The following is a 24568-nucleotide window of genomic DNA, read 5'->3' as shown; positions in this document are numbered from 1 at the left end:
GTTCTGTTAGCGATCTTTGAATTCATATCTCTGTTGCGAGTTTATTATACTCTAAACTCTGAATATAGGAAAAAAAATATTAACCTCACTTTATTTTGATGAACTAAGAAGTGGTTTCTTTGAACGCAAATTTTATTCTGTTTTGTGATAGAGGCATGACATCACATGACTAGTGATTTACGTGATTACTGTTTTCTTAATAACTCAAGAAAACAGTGTCCTCAATACACGTATAAAGATAATATGCCAATAGATGCCATATTGAAACTTCAAGGAATATCCACCGGTAACAATTGAAGTTATGTGTTTGTCATAACTTGTCCTTTGGTAAGGACCGAGGCCTTTCAATACCTTTGCTGATCTTTGGGTCAGAGCACCTGGTTGGAAAACGCAACTCCATATGGAATGAAAGTTAATAAATACAATCATTTACTCTATCTGCAAAAATTTGAGTTTTAAACACGATCACCACGAGATTGTCAAATTCAATTCGTTAAGTCTGCGCAAGCTGCGGCAGTGATCACTGTGGTACCAGGTACACATCTCTGGTCAGGTGCTGCAAGTGAAAATTCTCTCACTACTATTTATTGCAAACAAATTCGGATCGTGCCGGGATCTAAGTCACTTCTTACGATTGGCATACTTGAATATTGTAATCCCTTTCCCGCGAGGGAGTATCATAGAACCAGTCAGATGCCATAATTTCATTGAATCATAACTCTCAAATGTGGGTTTTCTGATTCCAACATATATTTGTTTTTTATTATAGGAGCAGTTATGATCACGTAATCATAACATTGGGTATCAGCAAACGTATGCGCCTTCTTTTCCCACTCAGCTGGGAACAAATATAAAGATATGAATTTCCAGTAGTTGTCTTGGATTTCCAGTAGAGCAAGGCACCACAAGAATAGTAGATAACTGTTACTGCAACTAGATTGATTCTAGATTGATTAAAGTTTGATTAAAGTTAGACAGTTCCAACGAATTTATTCAGAACTTTTATTCCAATTTAGGCAGATGTGAAGCTAACTGTTTTACCTCTTTTTAAGTAATCTCAGCAAGCGTTATTAAGTTCTTCAAATCTCTATTGATTATTTAATTTTTAAATGAAAACACATTTCATTTTGAACACATTTTTTTTTAATGTTTCTTTTATTTCTTAATAAATGCTTTTTACGAATTTTTTTGGCAAATAACGTATAAATAGTATTTTCATCATATAAAATTATTTTAAGTGTCTAAAGGTGCGTATATTTATGAAACTAAGTTAATGTTTATTAAAAGGAAGAAAATGTCATTAAAGTTATATTTTTATTTAATAGTATAAGCAAAAGTATGGAAACTGAAACTCCTGAAACCAAGCTGCAGAGCCTAAGTAGAGCTTACCTGGAAGCCAACATGGAGCAACTAAGTAAAAAACTTATTTGGCTGCTTAGACATGGCGCTGTCAAAGAAGGACTACCTATAAAACGTGACGGCTTTCTGGCTACTTCTGCTATTTTAGCGCATATTAAGTTCAAAAGATATAATATGGCTGTCTTGAAAAAGATAGTCGAAAGCGATCAACAACAGCGTTATACACTTAAGTACAACAAAGGTATACGTGCTTATGAGATCCGCGCTAATCAGGGTCATACCATAAAAACTGTTCAGTCAGATTTTTGTTTAAAAAAAGTGATTGATCCTTACTCCATTGGTACAATTGCTCATGGTACTTATTATCGTTTTTGGCCAAAAATCAAGGTCAATGGCCTTGTACGTAAATCCTGCAGCCATATTCAATTTTTGGTTATGGATGACAGTTCGACGGAAGAGACAGATGTTTATGGTTTCCCTAGCAATTATGAGATATATATCTATATTGATGTCAAGAAAGCATTAGAAGAAGGTGGTTTGGAGTTTTATCGATCAGATAATAATGTCATTCTCTGTGCGGGTCAAAATGGTTGCATATCTAAGCAATACTTTTTAAAGGCTGTTGATCGAAGAACTGATAAATTGCTAAATTTTTGATTGAATATTAAATTATTATTTTAAGTTTCATTTAAGTTTTTTTTCAACGAAATAATACAAATGAAATTAAGTTTCTTTAATCACATTAACTGAAATTTTTCAAATAAATTTATTTCGCTTTATATGCTTTCTTTTATATGAGTAATAAGCTTATGAGTTCAAACGAAAAGTAAATTTGTGGACTGCATTTCACTAAGTAATGAGTGTGAAATAAAATACTTTAAGGAATTTAATTATATACAATTTGAAATAAAATAGTCTAACATATTTGATTATATTAAATTTGAAATAAAAAATCTCTTAATGTTCTTTTGAGGTAGATAAACTGCTGATTTTAGTCACATTTTATATTTGAATATCGGTATCTATTAAGATTCGATAATTCCATTTACTTATTTATTATTATTTATATTTTTTTTTTTTTCTTTTTTTATTAGATAAATGTGTTGATAGATTGCATTATAGCCATTATAGAGTAAAAGTGCGTAATAGCACTAACTCAAGTAGAAGAAGAAGAATTTAAGAATTTCTGAAATTAAATTTTAGGCCATAAGTAGTCAGTGACTATAACTAAGTAGGAAAGAGGGTAGCTATGATAGAGCTTCTCTTGCCGGAGAAACTTATAGGAGCTATGAGGTTGAAAGTTGAACCTGTTCTCTATCTGCTCTCAAGCTATCTAAGCACAAACATTATGGCATCCGTTCTGAAGCTTCCTGAGCATATACATTAAGACATTTCTTTAAATATTTAGCTCAATTGGAATCGTTGCGAGAATGCCGTTGAGAGCCGCTGCAGTATATTCTCTCTTAGTTGTGATAGAGAGTATACATGTCATTACATGCCATACATCGTTTTGTTCATGGAGCTCTGCGTACGTCATCCGCAAGTCAAGTAAACTTCTTTGGTCAGATAAACATAATACGCATATACATAACAATTTTAGAATGAGATGCACAGAGATTTCAAATCATCGAATTACAGGAGTAGAAAGCTATGCAGGCATTTCTTATTCGTTTTTATATATTTGCCCTCAAATTAAGCTTAAGATTCAGCTATGTTTAATGTAATATTTGTATTTTATATGAGAGCACTATCCTACTGTTATATAGACTACTACTCTATCTGGCTCAGGATAGAGCAAAATCCTTAAGCACTTAGAGTAACCTAACGTTCGATAGTGGACTGAAACAACCGGATGATGATAAATGAACTAATAGACTATCTAACATAATATATAATATAAAAAAATAAAATTTAAAGCAAATTAGGACCACTACGTTCCATATTTGGATTTTTAACATTAGTTTAGAAGATTATAGAGCTGATAAATATAAGCTTAGAGGAAGCTTTTGTTTATTAGTTGATACATACATTTCGATGTTGTTGCTGGATATGTTAATGAAAGTAATAATATCTTCGATTCTTAACAATTAGTTAAAAAAATTATAGAGCAAATGGGATCAGTTACTGGAAGCCGACGTTTAATAACTGGATGTTGATAAGTACGTCAATGGAACTAATAATATATGTAGTATTACGGCTATAAAATTTTAATTTATTCATATAACTATTTTTAAATAAATTAAAATTAATTTGTGAAATATTTATTCGTGTGAATGATGTTGAAATTTGAGCAGAGCCTAATATATTTTCTTTATTTAGTCATATATGTTTTTTGATATATCGTTAAAGATTATTATTCTTCATTAAACTGGTGGAATAAAATATTTTATTTATTTATTTGTTTAATTTTACTATTTTTGTATTGAGTTTAGAAATTAAATTCTAAAATATATATCATTAATTTTTTTTTTGAGAGTACTTCATAGTATAAAATAACTGAAGTAATTGGTCACTTACAGTTTTATTTTTATTTATCATAATTTTTATATATTTTAAATTGAAATTGATACTGAACCTCAAAAAAATGGTTAACTTAATTTTACTTTAATATTGAAAATAAAAATTTTTATTTGCTTTGCCTCTCGATTATCTCATAAAATAAATTTTAGTTTTGTTATTTTATTTTTTATTTTGTGCAAATCAAATTGCATGAGTCCGCATTGAAGTTTTCGATCATTTTGATTTATTGGTCTCTGACCGAAACCTTTTTTTAGGTCATAATTTTGACTGAAGTGCAATAAATAAAAATTTTTGACAACAATAACATTTAATTTCATTGGAAAATTGACATTGTCTGATGTGAATAATGTAAATCGTTGTTGTTAATAAAAAAAATAATAAAACAAACTAGTAAATTAAACTTGAAATTGTTGTTGTTTTTTATTAGATAATATTATTGTTCATACTTTAATATAGTTAAATCTTAATTTATTATGCATATTTTTTTTATATTGACTTTTCGTAACAAATTGAACATTTCCATCAAATTTAATTATATATTAAAGATGTTATTTTTACAAGTTGATGCCTAACTATGCCAATTAAAATTAAATTAACTATTCAGTTAGAGCTTAATTACTATATACATTCGGTTTTTAATAATTTATAATTACAAATTCTAAATATCTAATTACACTAAGTAAAATAAGTACTCTTTATAGTGAAATATTTTCTCTCTTTAATTTATATTTAAAATTCATTTAGTTTTTCAAATATTTTACTTTATTAATCACGAAATAATGTTTGGGAAAGCTCAAGCTATAAATTATTATTAATTTCAAAACAATTTATTCACGCATAAATTAATTTTAATTGAAACTAAATACATTACCAAATATCTTATTATTCCGAAATAATTGGCAAATTGAGCAAATGGAATTTATTCGAATTATTCGCGTCAAATTACATGAAAATTTAATTGAAACTCAATCAAAACACATTTCACACATTTTTGCTTTGCCTAACAAACCACGAATCCAATTATCAACTCAAAATTTTCGGTAATTGTTTGTAATGTGAGCTCTGCCAATTATAACTTCGAACTTCCAAGCCAATTAGAATTTATGGCATGCAAAGCACTGCACCGCACCCATTGAAGATACACAGCAGTACAAGACTATCATTTATTATAAACATATAATCCATACATTTCATATGATAATAGATGAAACAATAATGACAAAGCAGTAGCATTTGGAAATTATATGCCCACATAACAAGCTACTGAGGGAGCATCTCATTAGTCCGGAGTTTAAGAGAACGCTACATTAAACTTCATTAATTGCTAAATAAAATTCAATAAAAAATGCAGATTGTATTAATTAATTTATTAAAACATAATTATAAATTCTCTTTATTATATATATTTTTTTTTTGCAGTAAGCGAGTAAGCGGAAAGCATCAAAAATTACAGTGAGAGACTAGAACCCACTAAAACTACCTCTTAGGAATAAGTGGAAAAGATTTCCACAGCAATTTGGTAACTTCATCTCAGTAATTATGGGAGAGAGATATAAACAAGAGTGTTAATTCCTAATGAACTTGCTTCATCTAAGCCAGAAAGCATGGGTATGGTGCAGGTAGATTTGTAAAATCTTGCCTTTTTTGGCAGTATGTGTAAAGCATAGAAAGCCACAGTGTGAAACTTGAGTTCATTAAAGCCACCTCTTGGGAAAAAATGGAGAAAAGTGCCACTGAAACATGAAAACTTCATGCAAGAGTAAGAGGCTTAATACGTAATGAACTAGGTTTATCTAAACCAGAAAGTAAGAGCGTGCTGGTGGTAGATGGAGAGATCACGAGAGTCACGGTTGTAGAGTGCGTTGATGGGGAAATGTAGAATAACGTGAGATATTTTTTTTGGGGTGGAATGGAGAAGTGATCGCGAAGCAACTATGAACTGATGATAAGGGGTATTTTTAGGTGCTGTGTCTAGTCTCTTCTTTTCAAATTTTTACCCTCCACTTGCACAAAGTGACTCTGCTAAGCCTAGCAACATTGTCTAAAATTAGGTATCCAACTCCAGTGGGCGATAAGGTGCTGGAGAAGTGCTGGACGTTCACTATATACGCTAGTTTGTTGTGTAGTTGGATATGACGATGGTGGATGAATTTAAACAAAATCGACAGCAGTATCAACGGATTCAGTTAGGAAATCTACCAACCTATGATTCGCGTTAAAGCAGTAAATTACTCCATCCCTTTGTCATCTGTGCATTTGTTATCAAGGAATTAAACAAAAAATTGAAGGGTTTGAAGCGTATGGCTTAAGTGAGGTTTGTAAGAACGGTACTTGGGGTAGAGATGTCGGACGGAGAATTATGCAGCCGAGTGATGTATAGTCGGGTGATTGTCAGAAGCTTGTGTTATTTGTTTATTTTTGCTCCATAATGCAATATATATTAATATTAATATATAGTTTAATATTAACAGACAATACAACTATTTAAATTTATTATTTTAATCCTTTTTATCTTGTAGTTTTATTGATTCAGAATCTTTTTTGGTGTCATATCTAAATAATAACGAAAAATGATTTGTGACTTTTACTTAACAAAATTTACATAAGTAATAAGAGATATACAAATAATATTGTGTATCACAGCATGGACAGTACCAAAATTCATCTTAGAATTAAGTGAAAATAATCCAACACAATCTGCGTGGAAAAGAACCAAAAATTCGTCTACTGAAAACATTTGGAAATTCTCACTGTACTGGCATTATTTCGGTTGCGTTATCCTTTATCCTTTATCTGAGTTTGTCTGCCAGTTGAAATATTCAAGCTTTATGCGATTAAATTAAATAAATCTCTTCAATGTTTTATTCATGGGTTTTGATGTGAAAATAATTTAACAAAAGTCAACAAATTTATTTAAAATATTTGAAACGATTTGTTAAAATAATTTTTAAATGGTTTTTTCTTAAAAATACCAGCATAATTTTTTTTTATCAAGAACTAGAACTCACAATCACTTGCTCAACAAAGTCAGTTAGTCTTAAAATAAAATACCAAAAAGTACTATATTAATCATTTGAATTTAAGTGGTCATATCACCAATTCTTGACAACGATATTCCTATCTAAAATATAAACAAAAATGTTTATTAATTAAGTTAAGTACCTTAATTAAGTTTAATTGATATTTTTGGCAAGAAATATCTGGATAACTATTGCTTAACTGAGCCGTAGACGTCCATACTACTCAATCATAACATTTTGATTTTTTTTCAAAGACCTTCTGATCGCAGAAGTATATTTTGAGATAGGAGGTTAGAAACAAAAAACCTGTTGGCATTATAGTCTAAAGATAAAAAACTATACCATTATGTTATGTCTTTATTTGTTCATAATTGGGTGATGAAACTCTGGAAATTTTGGAAAATATAATTGAAAAAAAACTTTTTTGAATAAAGCTTTTTAAAATAACACCAATATGAGTATCTTTCTATGACTTTCAACATAAACAGATATGTAGATATTATATTATATATATTACATTAATTATAATTAATAATCTTATTTGGGAAGGGTTTTTCATTTGGAAAAGGTAATTGGAAAAGGTAATTGGAAAAGGTAATTGAAATAAAAAATCTTCTTCCTATTTAGGGCATATATCTCGGAGTAAAAATCTCTTACATCTGAACAGATAAAATTAAGAGAACAATGATTTTATTCTAATCATACCTAATATGTCTTCTAAAATCTGCATAAGGTGTGGTTAGGATTTACGTCAACTAACGAATATATGGAAAATCCAGAAACATTCTTACATATCCTTGGAGAATGTCTTGCTATTATAAAATATAGGGGAAGATTTTTCAAAAAAAAAATTGTTCCATGAACTGGAGTGATCAAACATAGATGTGGAAATGATTATTTAGCTGAAGTAAAAGAAATACTTCGGTAATATGGCAATATACTTCAGCAGTATACAATAATTGATTAAAGAACACAGTGTTACAAACAGCGTATATTCAAGCCCACCAAAAAAACAAATACTAATAGTAATAGCAATAATAATGATAATAAAGTGAACTGCAAAAATAATTTAAAAATAAAATATGTCATTGTATATCTCCAACCACCTTACGCCAACATGACTCTATCGTGGCTTGTAACATTGCGTGCTAGTTACATAAAACTGAAGACATCAATGATTGTGGTATGAACTCCTATGTATTCTTATAGAGAAATGTAGTTCTAGCATATCCGAAAAACCGAAATTATTAAGAACTGGACTCAAGCTTGAAACTTCAATTCAGTGCTATTAAAAAAGAACGCTTTTCTTTGTAGAAAATAAAAATTCACTCTATATCAGTTGATAATCCAGTACTGAATAATTCTTTCAAAAATGTTGAAATAATTGAAAAAAACGATCTCTAATGTCGTAAGTGAAAGTTAAGGATTATCGAAAACCAATTTGGATAATAGATTTAACAAACAAACTTTTATAAAACTTTCAATTAAATTAAATGAAATATATTGCTCTATAGAGATACAACATTTAGAGTAATTAAAATAAAACTAATTTTGGTATTAAATTTGTGGTAAAAGATTTCAATCAACACACAGTAAAGTAAACAAATTCGAAATAATTCCTTTTATAGATGAACTTGCGGTAAACTTTTGTTTCTTTACTTTGGAAAATTAGCAAAAAATTCTTAGCACTTCCACTGCACTCAATTGCATTAGGGAATGTTCGGTCGGTGCACTTTTAAAGTGGCTGAAAACTTTAAGCTAGAATTGATTTTAAACTTACAGAAACTTTTCTTACTGAAATTCTTTCAAAAACTTTTGGAAAAAAGTGACTTTGAAAGCAAAAGGGCAGATGCATCATCCACCCCTTCACTTGAAGTTCACGAAGTACCAGAAGAGAAATGACTTAAGGGAAATTATACTGAATTTTAATAAAAATTTCTTTCTTTGTTGTATAATGATATGGATTTATGGTTTGGGAAAGAAGTATTCAGCGTTTTAGGTCAAAATTGAAAAAATATCTTATTTTAAAACGTTCTTGTTTAATTCAAAATATGCATAATTCCTCCAACTCTTTTCAGTAGTTTTTAATACAGAGGTTTTAATTTTAAGGTTATGTCTTGAAAACCCAATAGAAATGTTTTTTACAGTGCTTGTTTCTTTTTAGTTTAATGTTGGTAAAAGCATGTTGGATGGCAATAGTTAATAGCTTTATCGGGGCTATATGAACAATGTGAGACTCCTATGCGAAGTACCTTAAGATTTGTTGTATTACCAAAGAAATATATGTTAAAATGTACGTTATATATATAATGAATATATATAATGAATGTACGTTTATTTTAATGACTCCTGTCATCGGTATAGTGCTGCCAACTAGTTACATATATGAGCCAGTATAATCATGACGAAGCACAACATTTATTATTCATCGTAGCACAACTCTGTTTTCAATTTAGCTCAATGACATTAATTGCTGGTGAAAATTGGATAGACGATAGAGCCTTATAGCAGTCACTATAAATTGTTATTTCTAATGAAGTGAATAAGGTTACGTGAGTATAAATTGTTATAGTTAAATTGTTAGGGGGTAAGAGGATAGCGCAATCATCTTACGTATTGCTCTAATAGTTTTGATTATTTAGAATACGTCAGTATTCTAGTATTGTTTTGAATGAATTTAAAACAATTAAAGCTTGTCTATTTTTCAATCCAGTTAAAAAAGTATTGATGCAAATACTTTACTTATTTATTATTTTTATCAAACCCACTAATCTTATACTTGAAGGAAAATATAATAATATATAATTAGACACTTTCAGTTTTTAATGCAGTGCAAAAATAATATCACTTGCATCTAATTATATATTATTATATTTTCTTTGAAGTATTAAATTACTTTGTTTATTAGAAATAATAAATAAGTAAAGCACCTACATTAATACTTCTTAAACTGGATTTAGAAATAATTAAGCTATATTTGTTTTAAAAACTGTCAAAACTACATTTTTGTATTATTGTTTTCTTACCATATACATATATCTGGTTTTAGTTATCATTTATTTTACTCGAAGTAAATAATTTAGTATAGATTTCTGAATTGATCAAAGTAAATAATGTGCTCATATAATAAGTCAGAACGGTTTGATAAGTCAGTGACTTTTTGAATAAAACAAATTTTTTTCGGCAAATAAACATTTTATTTTTCTACATAATCACCTTTTAGCTCGATACATTTAGTCCAGCGTTTTTCTAATTTTCTTATTCCCTCCAAATAATAAGTTTTCTCAAAGCTCTCAAAATACGCATTTGTTTCGTCAATGACTTCTTCATTCGACTCAAATCTCTTACCACCCAGCCATTTCTTTACGTTTGAAAACTAGTCGAAAATAGTCGCAGGGGTCTAAATCGGGAGAATATGCTGGATGAGGTAGCTGTTCTTATCCCAATTCGTGGATTTTGGCCAGTAATGCTAATCAGCACACGAAATTTCCATTTTCGTAAAAATTCACGAGGTTGTCTGATATGAAAGGCTGTCAAGTACCAACTAAACGACGTAGCTAGCTCAAAATTAGAAAGTTGCCCATTGGTAGATTACAGCTGACGGCAGCACTATTGCATTTGGAGTAACTGCACGGGAAATTCAAAAAATCACTGACTTATCAAACCTCGCTCGTAGAAACACATATTAGTTCCTTACTGAAACATTAACTATTTGCATATTTATTGAGTGTTTTCATTTTAGATTAATCTTTCAATTAAGTTTTCTGAATATGTAGTTTATTTTTTTTATATTTGGAATGAATAAGAATCAGCAGTTTCTGGCTGCGTTCAAAAAGAATATTTCATCAGTTATGAAATGTTACTCATATGCCACGTATACATGATATATGAGTCTTATAATTGATAAAAATTATGTCTACATATGAGCAGTCACCATATTGAACTATACAACTGATATAATCATTCACGTATATTCGTGTCATTAAAGTAGTAATTATTGGTATTAATTTAAGTAATGACAACATTGCATAAAAATGATATTTTTATTTAATGTATTCATTTTTACTTATACAATATATATATATATATATATATATAAAACCACACAACGATAACTACAGTATAAAAATAATGACAACATATCCGAAAGAGTAAGTGGTAATTGGCTTGCAACTCGATTAATAATACAATTTTCATACTCAACTCAAAATTAACAGTGAATTTAAATTTCAACAACATTAAAAATGCTGTGACTTAATAGGGACAAGTCACAAAGGACAAACGTAATTATTTTTAAAATATATTCAAAGGACACATGAAGTTCACTGCTTGATTTAACAATTTTACATTTTTCATTTTCTCTGAACTGAAAATCGATTATCCCGTACTGTTGTGATATTTTATAAATGCTCTTTAAGTCACTTGTATTGTAATTGTATTTTATTTTTTAAAAAGTCCTTCGTCCCTTCCTGGTACACAACTTATCGCACGTAGAATTGACACAGCATAAAAGGATGATGAAAAGAAATTTATGTATAGAAATTTTTATTAATTACCATACATCGATATTTTTAATAAGTTTTTACAATAATTAACATATATAATATTATTGAATTAAATATTTTTTTCAACAGTGTATATTAATACTCTTTATTATTCACACAAAGATAATAATTTACAAAAGAAATTGTATATACAATAGTATCAAAATAATTAAATTTATAATTATTTAAATATATATATAATATGTACATAATCAAAGTGAATTAATATGATGAGGCATTAAAAGAAACTTTTCGGTAAAAGATGACAGAACCAAAGACCCATTCTTATAATCAAATGCAATACAAATCAACCTAAAGTTAGTAAGCTATATCTCACTACTATTGTAGAAATTATGAATATGTAAAGCAATATAGACACATCCTGCGTAATTTTTTCAAATTATGAAAGTATGTATATTATTATGTAGGTATATATATATTATGTAGTATCTAAGGTACTATTTCAAAAAGACATCTTGCATATCGTTAAACAATGAGAAGCTTTATAGTACGTCAGCACTTGCTAGGTTAGATTAGGTTGAGATAGCGTGTGTTGAGACAAATATCACTATTTTCACTAAGAGACATCCATCGCATATTGTGATGACTAAAGAACCAAGTTATACAACTGTTTTTATCTTCAAATAACATGCTTATTAAGTCATGTGCTCTTCCGGATAAAACTTAAGAAGACTAACAAATTCAATTTAGTTATCTCTAATAGGCAATGAAGAATATATGAGATTAAATTGAAATTCAATATTATTAGAAAACTTAATAAGAGATTAAAACCATTCTGTCTGATGTATTGCAAAAAAAAAAAGAATTACAAAAAATAAGTGATGAATTCTATTTTCTTTTCATTGTGGTAAGTTCCGCATAATCCATTTGATAGAATTCACTACCGTTCGGGTATCGAAACAATGGATCTGTGCCTAGATAAGCTCTTTTTAACTAACTGAAGGTTTGCAGAAGCTCAAAAGACTTTTTGTTTTATTTCTATCTAAAGAGACCAGCCCCTTTTCAGTTAGTTCATAAATCACTAATCACCGTAATGATGAGATTTATTGTGTTCCAGTATAGTTAACTCATCGGGGTTTTTATGAGTAATCGATTTTATTAATGCGCACATAAAACCTTTTCTGCATACTTTGGAATCTAGTAAAGAGAGACATTTTGATGTTTGATATTTATCAGTAAGGTTCAATGTTTCAACAAATCCACGATTTCACCGTTTTGGATTGGATAACCTTCACTATTGTTTATCCGCAAATACAGTGACATTCAAGAACGAATTTTGCTATTTTGTACTGTGACTGTGCTTTCTACTGAGCTGTGAGTATAAAGAAGTTGGTATAACTGTATTATTTGTAAATTTCTCCATTTGATACCCGTTAACTTTCCTATTATCTGTTACATCTTTTAGTCAACTGTGCAGATGGTAACTGTAGATGTTTGGAATTTTCTTTGGTTGGATAAGGATTACAATTAGTCTGTAGCTGTTCCTAGTTTAGATTTAGCTAAGTCACGATCACTCTCTTTAAGTACAATTCATCCATTAAAGTCATAGAACTATATTTAATTCTAAAGTTACTATGTACTTTACTCTCTATTACTAATAGTACTAACTTATATATATCTATGTACTTGATTTCATGAATAAGCATGCAAAGGAAAATTTATGTGGTCAGAAATAGGACATGGTCTTAAACTCTTTTTTTCAAAATATCACTATTTCAAGTATTCATTTCCTTTTGTAGCTGGTTAGAATTTAAGCATGTCTTTAATCGCTATTTTGAATAATTTTTTCTATTATTTTGCTCTATTAATAAATAAATAGATATTAATAAATAAATTTGTATATCGTAAAATCACTACGTTTGGATAGGTTGCACTGGCGATGCAAAGGGATCCATTAAGGCCTATAGACCCATTGTATTATGGGTCTATAAGCCTTAATGGCCTAAGGAAAAACCTAGAAGCTTAAAACTACCCTATATCTTTGGCAAAGCTTATAAAATCACTACACAAAACATTAAATAGACCAGTTTGTTTTTTTCTCTGATAAGACGCTTTGGCATTTGTTCTATAATTAACAAATCACAAAAATCCTAACTACAATTTTTTACTTTAAAATAAAACACAACAAAATCTGAGTATAATAAAAAAATATATTTTGCGATAGAATCAACAACAAAAGCATGGATGATTATTAACATCCAGTAAAATCATCATAACACAGAAAAATTTTTGATACCGAATTGAAAACATAAATTTTATTCTCCATTCATTTGTAAATCTTAAAAAAGATACATTTTGTAAACATCTACTTTTTTGTATTATATGTGCAAATGTAACTTACTTGGTTTCCAATTCGTATTCTCTATAAAGTTTTAATTTATGCACCAATTACTTATACCACATATGAAAAGCCTTTGTTGGAAATATTTTGGAAGAAATTATTATTAATGAGATATAATATAGAATTAGATGTCATTACCATTAAGATGTTGTGAGTTAAACCATAAATGCTCCAGAAAGTCGTATTATACACAACCTCACTTATACCAAGTATGATTAGTTGATGTTATCTTATAGCTCACAGTTTTAATAATCCCTGGTTCAAGCATAATAAACACGTCATCATGGGTTTCATAAACTCATTGAAGTTGAAGTTGACTTCAAGATAACGTGAAGAGTCTTATCAGTACCGTTGCTGAGGTGTCTATATAAGGTAATATTAGATATTATTTAACTAACATTTATTGAATAATTTTTATTAATAAGATATAATTTAAAATATGCTTTCATTACCTATAAGGTGTTTTGGTTGAAATCATGAATACTCCATAAAATCTTATTTCATGTACAACTGCACTTGTACTACATGGGATATTAGTCGCTGTTATGTTGTAGCTCACGGCTTTAATAGTCCCTGCTTCAAGTATAACAAGCACGGGGTTTCACGAACTCAAGTAATTAAATTCAAGATAACGTAAAGGATCTTAGCAGCAGGTTACACTTATATACGTATAAGTATAGTTTGTGAATTTGTTTTTTTTTTTTTTATTTCTGATGAACCTATATAAGGTAATGTTAGCTATTATTTAACACATATTTTTCAAGAAAATTTTATTAATAAAATATGAAGTAGTATTTGATATCATTACCAGTTAGGTGTTTTGGTTCAAGCCATGGCCTTTCCATATAGTCTCTTTTTAAACGCCAACTCGCTTATACCAGATAGGATTATTTTTTAGCTCACAGTTTTAATGGTCCCTGATTAGAGCACAACACTTACATCATACTCGATTCTAAAGCCTCATGTTAATTAACTTGAAAGTAATGTTAATCCCAGTAGCAGGTCACATTTATGTTTGAGTGAGTTTGGCTTTAGCACATGCACTTATTTCTGAGATATTTAAAAAAGGAAATATTAGCAATTATTGAATCTATATTTAATATGAGATTTTGTACAATTTTTTAACATTACCGTTATGTGCTGCCTCATTTATATAACCTATTTTTGCTAGTTCCTGGTTGAAGCATGACAAATTCATTGTTGTTGAATGAGGATCCAAAGTCAATTTTGTTGGTTAACTCTAAAATTATGTAAGTCTGAGTACTAGATATTTGTTAGTGCTTTCGGAAGTATTCGTTTTTTAGGGAACTTCCTTAAGTTCACCGATATTTCCAAAAAAAAAAAAAAAAATACTTATAATAGTACATAATGCCATTCATATATTTGAAATAACATATCTCTGTAATATAATAATATAACTCTGTAAATAATTTTATTAATTAAGAGAATGTATTGAATTTGCTGTCATTATTTAAATTTTTTTTTTCCCACATATCTTAAACTATGAATAATTAATACTTACATTATTCGCAAATTTTTAGTATAAATATGCTCGGGACATATTCTTCAATTACTGCTTCTGTGGTATAAGTTATGGCGCATTAGGTTACTCGATAGGGTGCTGAACTGTTTCCATATTACGTGCTTGGGAGACAATGTTGTGGGATAGTTCCTTACTAGACTTTTTAGCTACGAGCACGGTAAAAGTTTGACTTGATATTGACTTTGATGGCGGGTTAGTAATGGTCTCCACTTTGTTTTGATTAACATCAACTTTTAACGAATCGGGTAAAGCGTTAACATTCTTATTTGATTTCTTACCAACGAGGTCTGTAAGTGTTTCCTTCGATATTGAATTTGATGCCGAATTTTTATTAGTCTGCATCTCATCATCAAGTGTTAACGAATCGGATAAAGCGTTAATATTGTTTTTTGATTTCTTACCAACGAGCCCTGGAAGAGTGTCCTTCGATATTGGCTTTGATGCTGAGTTTTTGTTGGACTGCATTTTATGCTGCATCTCTTCATCAAGTATTAAGGAATCGGACAAAGTGTTAATATTATTTGATTTCTTACCCACGAACCCTGGAAGAATTTCCTTCGATATTGGCTTTGATGCTGATTTTTTGTTAGTTTGCATTTTATTCTGCATCTCTTCATCAAGTAGTAAGGAATCGGACAAAGTGTTAATATTATTTGATTTCTTACCCGCGAGTCCTGGAAGAATTTCCTTCGATATTGGCTTTGATGCTGATTTTTTGTTAGTTTGCATTTTATTCTGCATCTCTTCATCAAGTATTAAGGAATCGGATAAAGTGTTAACATTCTTTGATTTTTTACCCATGAGCCCTGGAAGAATTTCCCTCGATATTGGCTTTAATGCTGAATTTTTGTTGGTTTGCATTTTATGCTGCATCTCTTCATCAAGTATTAACGAATGGGGTAAAGTGTTAACATTATTTGATTTCTTACCCATGAGCCCTGTAAAAGTTTCTTTCGGTTTTGACTTTTTGTTGACCTGCATTTTCTTCTGCATCTCATCAACTTTTGGGGAATCGGTTAAAGTATCAACTGTCTTGCATGATTTCTTTGAGTCTGATGCTAAATCTTTTTCACTGTCCTTTTCACACTGATTACCACCAAGTCCTAAACAGGCATTACACTTCTTCACTGAATTATGATTTGAATTTCTGCCTTCATTCATTTCATAAAACTTCTTGAACCATATAAGTATTTCAAAATTTTTTTGAAATTTTCGTTGTAATAAATCGTTGATTGGAATATCTTTTGAAATGTTAACAGTTTTGAGTCCTTTTTGAAATAATTTCAAATTGCTTATATGATCTTTTTCATTTTCGGTGCAAAATTTAACTTTATTCATGTTAATAACTCCAGGAAAAATTTGATCAAACATTTGGCAATACAAATATCCCTTTGACATCTCTTCGACTTTGGAGATATGTGTTATAAGTGTCTCATTGACCCATCGAACCAACTCAAACCTAGAGTAGTTTTTGGAGTTATTAGAATTCCATACATTTACAGCTTTCAACATCTTTAAAAAGAATGTGGAACGTCAAAATTTGGAAAAGATAAATTTTTTCCAGAAGCAAATTTTGTTGTGTTCTATTCCCAAATATTTTTTGAAATGAATGTTACTGTAATTCAAATTATATTGAAATTTTATATGACATTAAATTTTTTCACAGATTACTATGTTCATATATATAATGCTGGTATAATTCAACAAAACACTTCATTAGAATAAACAAAAAGTATCGATACTAGAACTGTTCGCATTCGGGGTTTCGAGTATTGGGAGAATTCGATTAATGGGATAGCAACTAAGTCGTCGGAGTTGAAAAAGAAAGGATTTTTAGTAAATTTAGAGACTTTAAATATCCGGATTAGTCTTTATTTTAAAGACTAGTTAAAAGGAGAGCACATCATATTATTGAAGAATTATATATTCAATAATTATTTCAAATAGAAATTTTTTAAAAATTGCTCAACAATGCTGGGTTCATAAATTTAGTAGTCTGATTGCTATTACTCAAAAAGTATTATTAATTAATATTAATCTTATTCATTTGAAAACTTCAAGTTTCATTTAATCATTTAAGTTTGAAATATTTTTAAAACTTGAAACATCGCTCAATAGAATCAATAAATATTTGTTGAAAATAAAAAAATGCAATAATTTATTTATTAAAAATGGAAAACTGGACTGCATCCCTAAATTACTTATACATAAACCATAGGCAAAATAGAAATAAAAAGGACACGCCAATCAAGTCATAGCCAGTGAATTTTTTAATTCATTTATTAAAGCTAGCTTTTTACATTAGTGTTTATAACAGAACGCTGTTAACTGTGATATTACATGTAATGTGACTTTTTAATTTTTATTTTTTAAAATAGAAGACTATCAGTTAATTACTGCATTACTTACAAATAAATCATAAACAGAAAAAAGTTTTCACCAAGCTAGCCATGTTCATCGAATTTGCATATAAATGTTAATAACAGAACACTGTTAAGTTAGCTGTAGAAGTATTGAACGTTATTTGATCCTACATAAATTTACGACTTATAGTGCGAATATGAACCAGAATATTCACTGTCAAAAATTGAGAAAAGCAACGGATGTATCTAAAATTAATTAATTATTTTATAATTTATACAAATTTATGTAATTTTATAACTTTGCTTTTAATTTTACTTATTAACTTTGTAGTATTCGATCAGGACTTATAATTGGTTCATTCCGCTTTCTTAAACACACACTTTAAAATGCTATGACACTTTAAAAGAGTAACTGCCAAAAATTGATATTAAAAATATTACTGGAGAAAGATACTAATTTATATGGAATTATGGAAAATTAAAAACACCTTAAATTGAAAAGTGAACTGTGAGAATAATTGAAGGAGTGAATGCGCTTACATTATTACTTAAGCAACGGAAAAATGACGTTCCTTATACACTGGAATGTTGACTATGTGGTGAATGGCAAGTAGCTGGTCCTGTCTGTTATACGGCAGCTATAGAATATTTCATACGTTTTTCTAGAACAGACACAGTCACCGAATACGTTAAGTGCGATGGATGTGCCGTTTTTTTATTGTAAAATGACTGCGCGAAAATACTCGTATATATATTTTTGTTTATACATAAAAGTGGAATGCATTATTTTGCAATATTCGTGGTAACAGTTTCGCATATCATCAACTGTGGAAGGATAATCCAAATATTTCAGCAATTTATTTTAAAATTTTTACCTTTTCTGAACTGTAAAAATTGCACTTTACTGCATTTGTCGTGTTGCTGTGTAATATTTTTTAATTTTTTTTTTCAGTTGACGTTAATATGACGGGTTGGTTGGTTGCTTTTAGCTTTCAACAGTTGAAGAATTTTAAATTAAAATATTTGCATAGCGCATACCTGATCCAGTTAGTGAGGAAAGTTATTATTAAAATAGTATTTCAGAGAATGTGTGTGGCATGGGCTGAACAGAATTGAAATACATTTCTTGATATGATAATAATAAATCGAAAAGGATGAAATCTGCTTTTATATTTTAACAATGGTACGGCTACGTGTCCTGGGTAAGACCACAACAAGTTTGTTTTAAGTATTTTTCCCATCTTCATTTTATTGTATTTAACTCAAAATATGGCAACTCATTTAAAATGAGTTAAATTTGGCAGCATTTGTATTTTGACAGTTCATTGCTCAGAAATTAAAACTGAAGCTCTCATTTTAATTTTAGTAGTTTTGTGAAAAGTGATTTAGAAACGAAAAATATTTTTTAAAAATTTGTAAGAAAATAATATGTTATATATATATATTAGTTCAATGAATAAATTCATTTTAACCTCTTTTTTTTATTTTTTAAGTACCTGTGGTTCAATAATCCAAGTATCTCCTTATTATACTTCCTATTAGGCGCGAGCTTCATCAGGAAACGGTTATGCGGAGCTGGGCAGATACATTTGAAGACTTTCATTTCATAAAGCTGTCGAGCACAAATAGCATTATTTAATTGATATATTTATAACGTTACGCATAACTTATTTCTACAGTAATTTAATCGCTATTGTTGTATACTGACCACTTGGACAGACGCATACCCACACCTTTGACAGCTCTCTATCATCCAAAGAGGGAAGGTGGTTATTATCACATGAAAAAAATAATAATAAAAATTGATTAATTTAATTAATGAAATAAAATTGTTTGAATTACAATATTGAAAAATTACACAATTTTACAAACTTATTAGACTTATACTCAATAATATATTTTATTATGATATATGGCGAAATATTATTTTTTCTTTTTTTAAGAATATGTTTTTTTTTTCAAATGTGGCGCGAAAGACCTAAAGAAACTAGCAGTGTTCAAACAGTTATAAAGAAACAACAACAAAAATGAAATAAGTAATGTAGAAGCAACAACAAAAATTTTATTAATTTATTAAAAATTAATAAATTTTTAGTTGATTAATTAATTCAAAATTAATCAAATTTTTGTTGTTGCTACTACATTACTTATTTCATTTTTGTTGTTGTTTCTTTATTACTGTTTGAACCGTTCTATTATTTTATCCCTTTTGTCCTTATTCCACAATGTTATTTATTAATTGTTTAAAACTATCAGTTAAAGCTTTTAAGAAAGCATATTAACTAATACATAGTCTAAGTCAAACAGGGTCAAATAGTAACTAATGAATTCAATATATGCTATAAGTGCAATTGATATATATGTTCTATTAAGAAAAATAAATAATAAATACTGAACAAACTTCAATCGCCGTTCTATGGAGGATAATTACTTAATTATAGTAATTTATCAGATATATACCAACCGTCGTAATGTAGGAATTCAACCTTAAGAAAACGTATGCTATTTCATCAATTAGTAAGTGAAGCATTTTCCTCCATCTCTTAACCCATCTCTACTTATATGACTGAAAATTTTTCCACTTATATCTTAATTTTAATGAAGAAAAATGCAAGTCTTCCTGGTTATATATTATAGCACATAAGGAGTACTACCTTCATTTATTTACTCATAACTAAAACATTTCAACTTGCAATATTTTGCATTGCAAATTTGGTTTATTTCTTTGTGGTAGGAATGGTGTAGAATTTGTGCAACATTATGTATTTCACTTTATTTCTCAAAAATAGAAAATTATTTGCAATTTTGGAACCAAAACGCAAAGCACTAAAGTTTGGTTTTTCCATTTTAGGGTGCAGTAATTCATATATATAATATTTGCTTACCGTCCTCATTTACTTAAGTAAAAATAATTCCCTCCATTTTCGGTTTCGTTAAACTCTTTTCATTTTATTTCGTTGAACTGCATAAAGTATATAAATCAAATTTAGTGGAAATTATTAACAGTAGGGAGTAAATTTACCTTTTATCATATATTAAACCTCATTTCATTTTGAGATATTATTTTTGCAACATGGAATGACAAAAAATATACAGTAAATATGCAGTAGAATTGATTTAACAGCACCAACCGAGGGTACAAACTCAAGGGTCTCAACATTCATCTTACTTAATGGGTTTAAATAATATTAACCTGCAGTTTCGATTAGATGTATTCGCTCTAAAATCGTGGCGTTTTATATGATTTGAATTAAATTGAAGTAATTTCTAGATTGCTGTTCAATGGCGTAGAAGATGGTGCGTTGGAAATTGATGAGAAGATGTGTTTATTAAATTAAAATGATTTATTTTTAACAGAAGCATATTACATGATATAAAGTTCCATATATTGGGATGCTTCTGGCAGGTCTTAAAAGAAAATTTTGGGACTCAATTAGGCCTAGGTTCATAGTGTCACCTTTCATCATCTTATTTAATCCCGATAAATCCTGATAGTTTCAGTTACAAACTGCAAAAATTTTATTGGGTCAACTGTACACATCTCTTATAAGTTCTTAATGACGAAAAACTTACCCTAAGATGACTTCCTTCTTCTAACAGTTATTATGAAAATCTACACTTTCACTGTATGATTGAAGAATAGTTTCAATTTTCTAGCATAGTTAATAATGATCTGTAAATAAACCTGCCACAAATTCGATGTCTCTACGGTGCATCTCAGTAAGATTTCCTTTCAGCGGAACATATTCATTTTGCATACAGATGGCTGCATATCGTCAATTTTTTCCCTCGTTTATTAAAAAGTTCAGCACAGACAGAGTAACAGTTTACATTACGATATGCGACATTTACGACAATCTGTTAGGTGTTTCGAGTAAAGTCCTGAAACACTGCTTTTGGCTAGTTTGTCTGCTTTGCAATTGCCGAATATATCTCTCTGATCGGAAACCTAGATTAAAAATGTTCTGTGCGCGTTTAGAAATGTATAGCAGTTAAAAACCGTTCTAGATGTAAATTGGACTAAACTCAAGGACTTTGTATATGATCCAGACAAGCTATAGCTTCCCTAATGGTGTTCATTTCCGCCTAAAAAACTGTAATGATTTGGAAGTGTAAAGTAGGAAGATTTCTTCAATTTCTATGAAAAACACTCCATTGTTTATGATTCATCAGTAACAATTGTTAAACCTTTCCCCATAGAGGGACCTCCTGACAGCTATATATATAGAAATACGACATTTCTACATTTATTTGGATGTCTGATGTCTCATTCATTACATTACAAGCGCAACATACTCTTTCTTTACTATGGATGTGAAAGGTTTGAATATTTAATAATATTCAAACTCAATCACCTTTTAATAGCTTTTTCTATGTGATCCAAGTACGAAATAAAGGTCATTTAAGTGTAGATTTAATTAAACACTACTTTGTTTCAATTTGTTTCAAATTCACACTCAATTAAGCACTTTTGGTGACAATTCAAATGAACTTAGTTTCATTTATTTTCAATTCAATTTCATTTCTGTTTGAAATGGTATTTTAGTTTCTTATATCAATTATTTAGAAACTCATTTCCAAATTTGCTTCTACAACCACAATTGCCATTCTCAACTTTTCCTTTTGTGGCCAAGGTATTTGAAAATCAATTCAATTGAAATCCTTTAAATAAAAAGAAAGTAAGAAATAAGAAACATTATAGTTTTTAGTACAACGATTTAATCTGAAATTTAATTAAGATTCATCATTTCAATTGGAGTAAATATAGAGATGAATATTGGCTATAGTTAAAAGAAAGTTTATCAAAAAACTTTGTACTATATTATGCTTCATAGCAATCGTTCTGTAATGTGTATTTTAATATCAAAGAAATTCTGTAGATCACGATATCGAATCATTGACACAAAAATATATTGTGTTTCCTCAAACTATCTCAAACAGTTCGATACAACCCCAATGGGAGAATAATTATTTGCAAGAATACTTATGAAGGTACGTTCAAATTTACTCTATAACTTAACATTGATAACATTAAGTAAAACAAAGATTGACAGCATCAGCATCATCATTACCATCAGTACTTTCTTTAAAAACTTATTTATTATTTTAATCAATATTATTAGAGGAAACATCATTCGTTCTCTTGATGATGTGCGCTTCAATTTTAAACTGCTTTAATAAATAATTTCGTATTATTTTACATAAAAGTTAAGAACTTTATTGAAAGTTCACTTGCAAAACCTAAATTAATTAATTCTGAAGCTTTTATAAATACTGAACTTTACTAAACTAACGATTGAATAAACGATCTGTGGACAGCAGGTAGTACAACACCTTCGTGGAAGTCAAACGCAAATGCGTTGAAAAGGATTTATTAACACGTTAACTTTGCATGACGGTCGGACACTTCAAAGTTGGAACAAATGTTTTCGCTTTACGAAGTTCTGAAAATGCCATTTATTGATTTTATTTTCCTTGATATTTTTCAAGCTCTTTTTAGAATATGTATTTCAACCTTTTTTTGAATAGTTTACGCAATATTCTGAGTTTAAGTTTTTTTAAATCTGGGTCAACGATAATTTCATTAAAGATTTTATTGAAATTTTATTATAAACTTCAGTGACTCAGTTTATAATAATTTCAGCTTTCTCAAAATAAAGTAATTTACAGAGAAATAGGAATAATAATATGTCTTAATAAATAGATTACAAATGAAGTCTCGCTACTACAAAATATTTTTTATACTCCAATCGAACCTCTACGAATAAAAGACACTGAGCTCTTTCATTGAAGATAAAAATGTTGAGGTGAAAACAGATAATAGTTAGACCACACCTACTATACTAGATTTTTTTGTATCGAATATTACAAATAGAAGACACCCAATCCTTTAAATGCAAGCCAGAGTTTTGAGGAGGAATGCAGAAAAAAAGGAGATTCATGCTGTTACTATAGTAGAGGCAACGACCATAGCAAAGATTTTGTGCTACAACTTAACCTAACAGTACAGAAAGCATCCAGTTTTCAGTATGAATATCAGAATACTTGAATTTTATTCAATGTGTTAAGATTTTTCTAACAGAAACGAGGGAATTCTCTTCCCCAAACTCAAATCGGATTAAATTATTCAAAAAGAATTTAATTTGGATTCTCAGTACCCTTTACGCAAAGATGGTATTTAGTCCCCTCAGAGGAAAACATCTTTCTGGAGACAGTAATACCAACAAGAAAGCCCAATAAGATAACGCGCTAGCAGCTTTAGAGTACGGCTTAACAGATTAACTTTATCATAATAAGATACTAATTTCTTGCTTGACCTTGTTAATGTGATAGACGTACATAGGTATGTATAAATATCAAAAGATTAATAGAAAATGTTTAACATATATATTATTTTATGACTAAAAGATTTGGTATATAGTATTTTCACAGGCTAATTGGTCAATTTTTAATTATTCTTTAAATAATTTTTTTTTTGTATATTTTTTTTTTAATTTTTATTTTTTAACAATAATAAAAAATTGACCAACTACTTTCAAAAATCGCTATATTGATAACGTTTTCAATAATATAAAAGTACAGAAAATAAAAAATTAAAATACTAGACTACAATAAGTGTTGTAAAGATTAGTAACATTCTATATATATTTGACAATACAGAAGATCTAAAGAAATTATTCTATAATAAGTGTCAAAGAAACTTTACTTACCTACTTACTGTTGTTCTCTTCTCCGCGTGGAGCATAGAGCCTCCAAAGAAACTTTAGAAGACTTGAACTAGAATTTTAGAAATATATATGTGGTTTTATATTATAAACATTATAAAAGAGAAAAGGTCAAATGTGTTTTAAAAACTT

General features: G+C 29.0%; 2 protein-coding genes across 4 annotated transcripts; one reads left to right on the top strand and one right to left on the bottom strand.

Moving 5' to 3' along the window:
* The first annotated feature begins 1204 nt into the window (after nt 1-1204).
* On the top strand, nt 1205-2040 carry LOC119673059 (putative tRNA 2'-phosphotransferase). Its single transcript, XM_038084278.1, has 2 exons — nt 1205-1247; nt 1326-2040. The coding sequence occupies exon 2, from the start codon at nt 1339-1341 to the stop codon at nt 2014-2016; it is 678 nt and encodes a 225-aa protein (XP_037940206.1). The 5' UTR covers nt 1205-1247; nt 1326-1338; the 3' UTR covers nt 2017-2040.
* Nucleotides 2041-13594: 11554 nt separating this feature from the next.
* Nucleotides 13595-16952, bottom strand: LOC119671021. 3 transcript variants are annotated; one of them, XR_005251763.1, is made up of 6 exons: nt 14937-15162; nt 14614-14855; nt 14258-14524; nt 13944-14168; nt 13806-13876; nt 13595-13742 (listed from the first exon to the last, which is right to left on the bottom strand). XR_005251763.1 is itself a non-coding variant. In XM_038081504.1 (4 exons), the coding sequence occupies exon 1, from the start codon at nt 16858-16860 to the stop codon at nt 15412-15414; it is 1449 nt and encodes a 482-aa protein (XP_037937432.1). In that variant the 5' UTR covers nt 16861-16952; the 3' UTR covers nt 14274-14524; nt 14614-14855; nt 14937-15117; nt 15328-15411. The 3 variants fall into 3 exon arrangements, 2 of the variants coding, with proteins under 2 accessions (XP_037937432.1, XP_037937433.1); XM_038081504.1 differs by lacking the exons at nt 13595-13742; nt 13806-13876; nt 13944-14168 and adding an exon at nt 15328-16952 and having other exon boundaries at nt 14274-14524; nt 14937-15117; XM_038081505.1 differs by lacking the exons at nt 13595-13742; nt 13806-13876; nt 13944-14168 and adding an exon at nt 15328-16952 and having other exon boundaries at nt 14274-14524; nt 14937-15045.
* Nucleotides 16953-24568: the final 7616 nt, after the last annotated feature.

Source organism: Teleopsis dalmanni, chromosome 1, assembly GCF_002237135.1.
Source record: "Teleopsis dalmanni isolate 2A chromosome 1, ASM223713v2, whole genome shotgun sequence".
Classification (NCBI taxonomy): domain Eukaryota; kingdom Metazoa; phylum Arthropoda; class Insecta; order Diptera; family Diopsidae; genus Teleopsis; species Teleopsis dalmanni.
The sequence above is the reverse complement of the archived record's forward strand: the minus strand, read 5'-3'. Positions and strand labels throughout refer to the sequence as shown.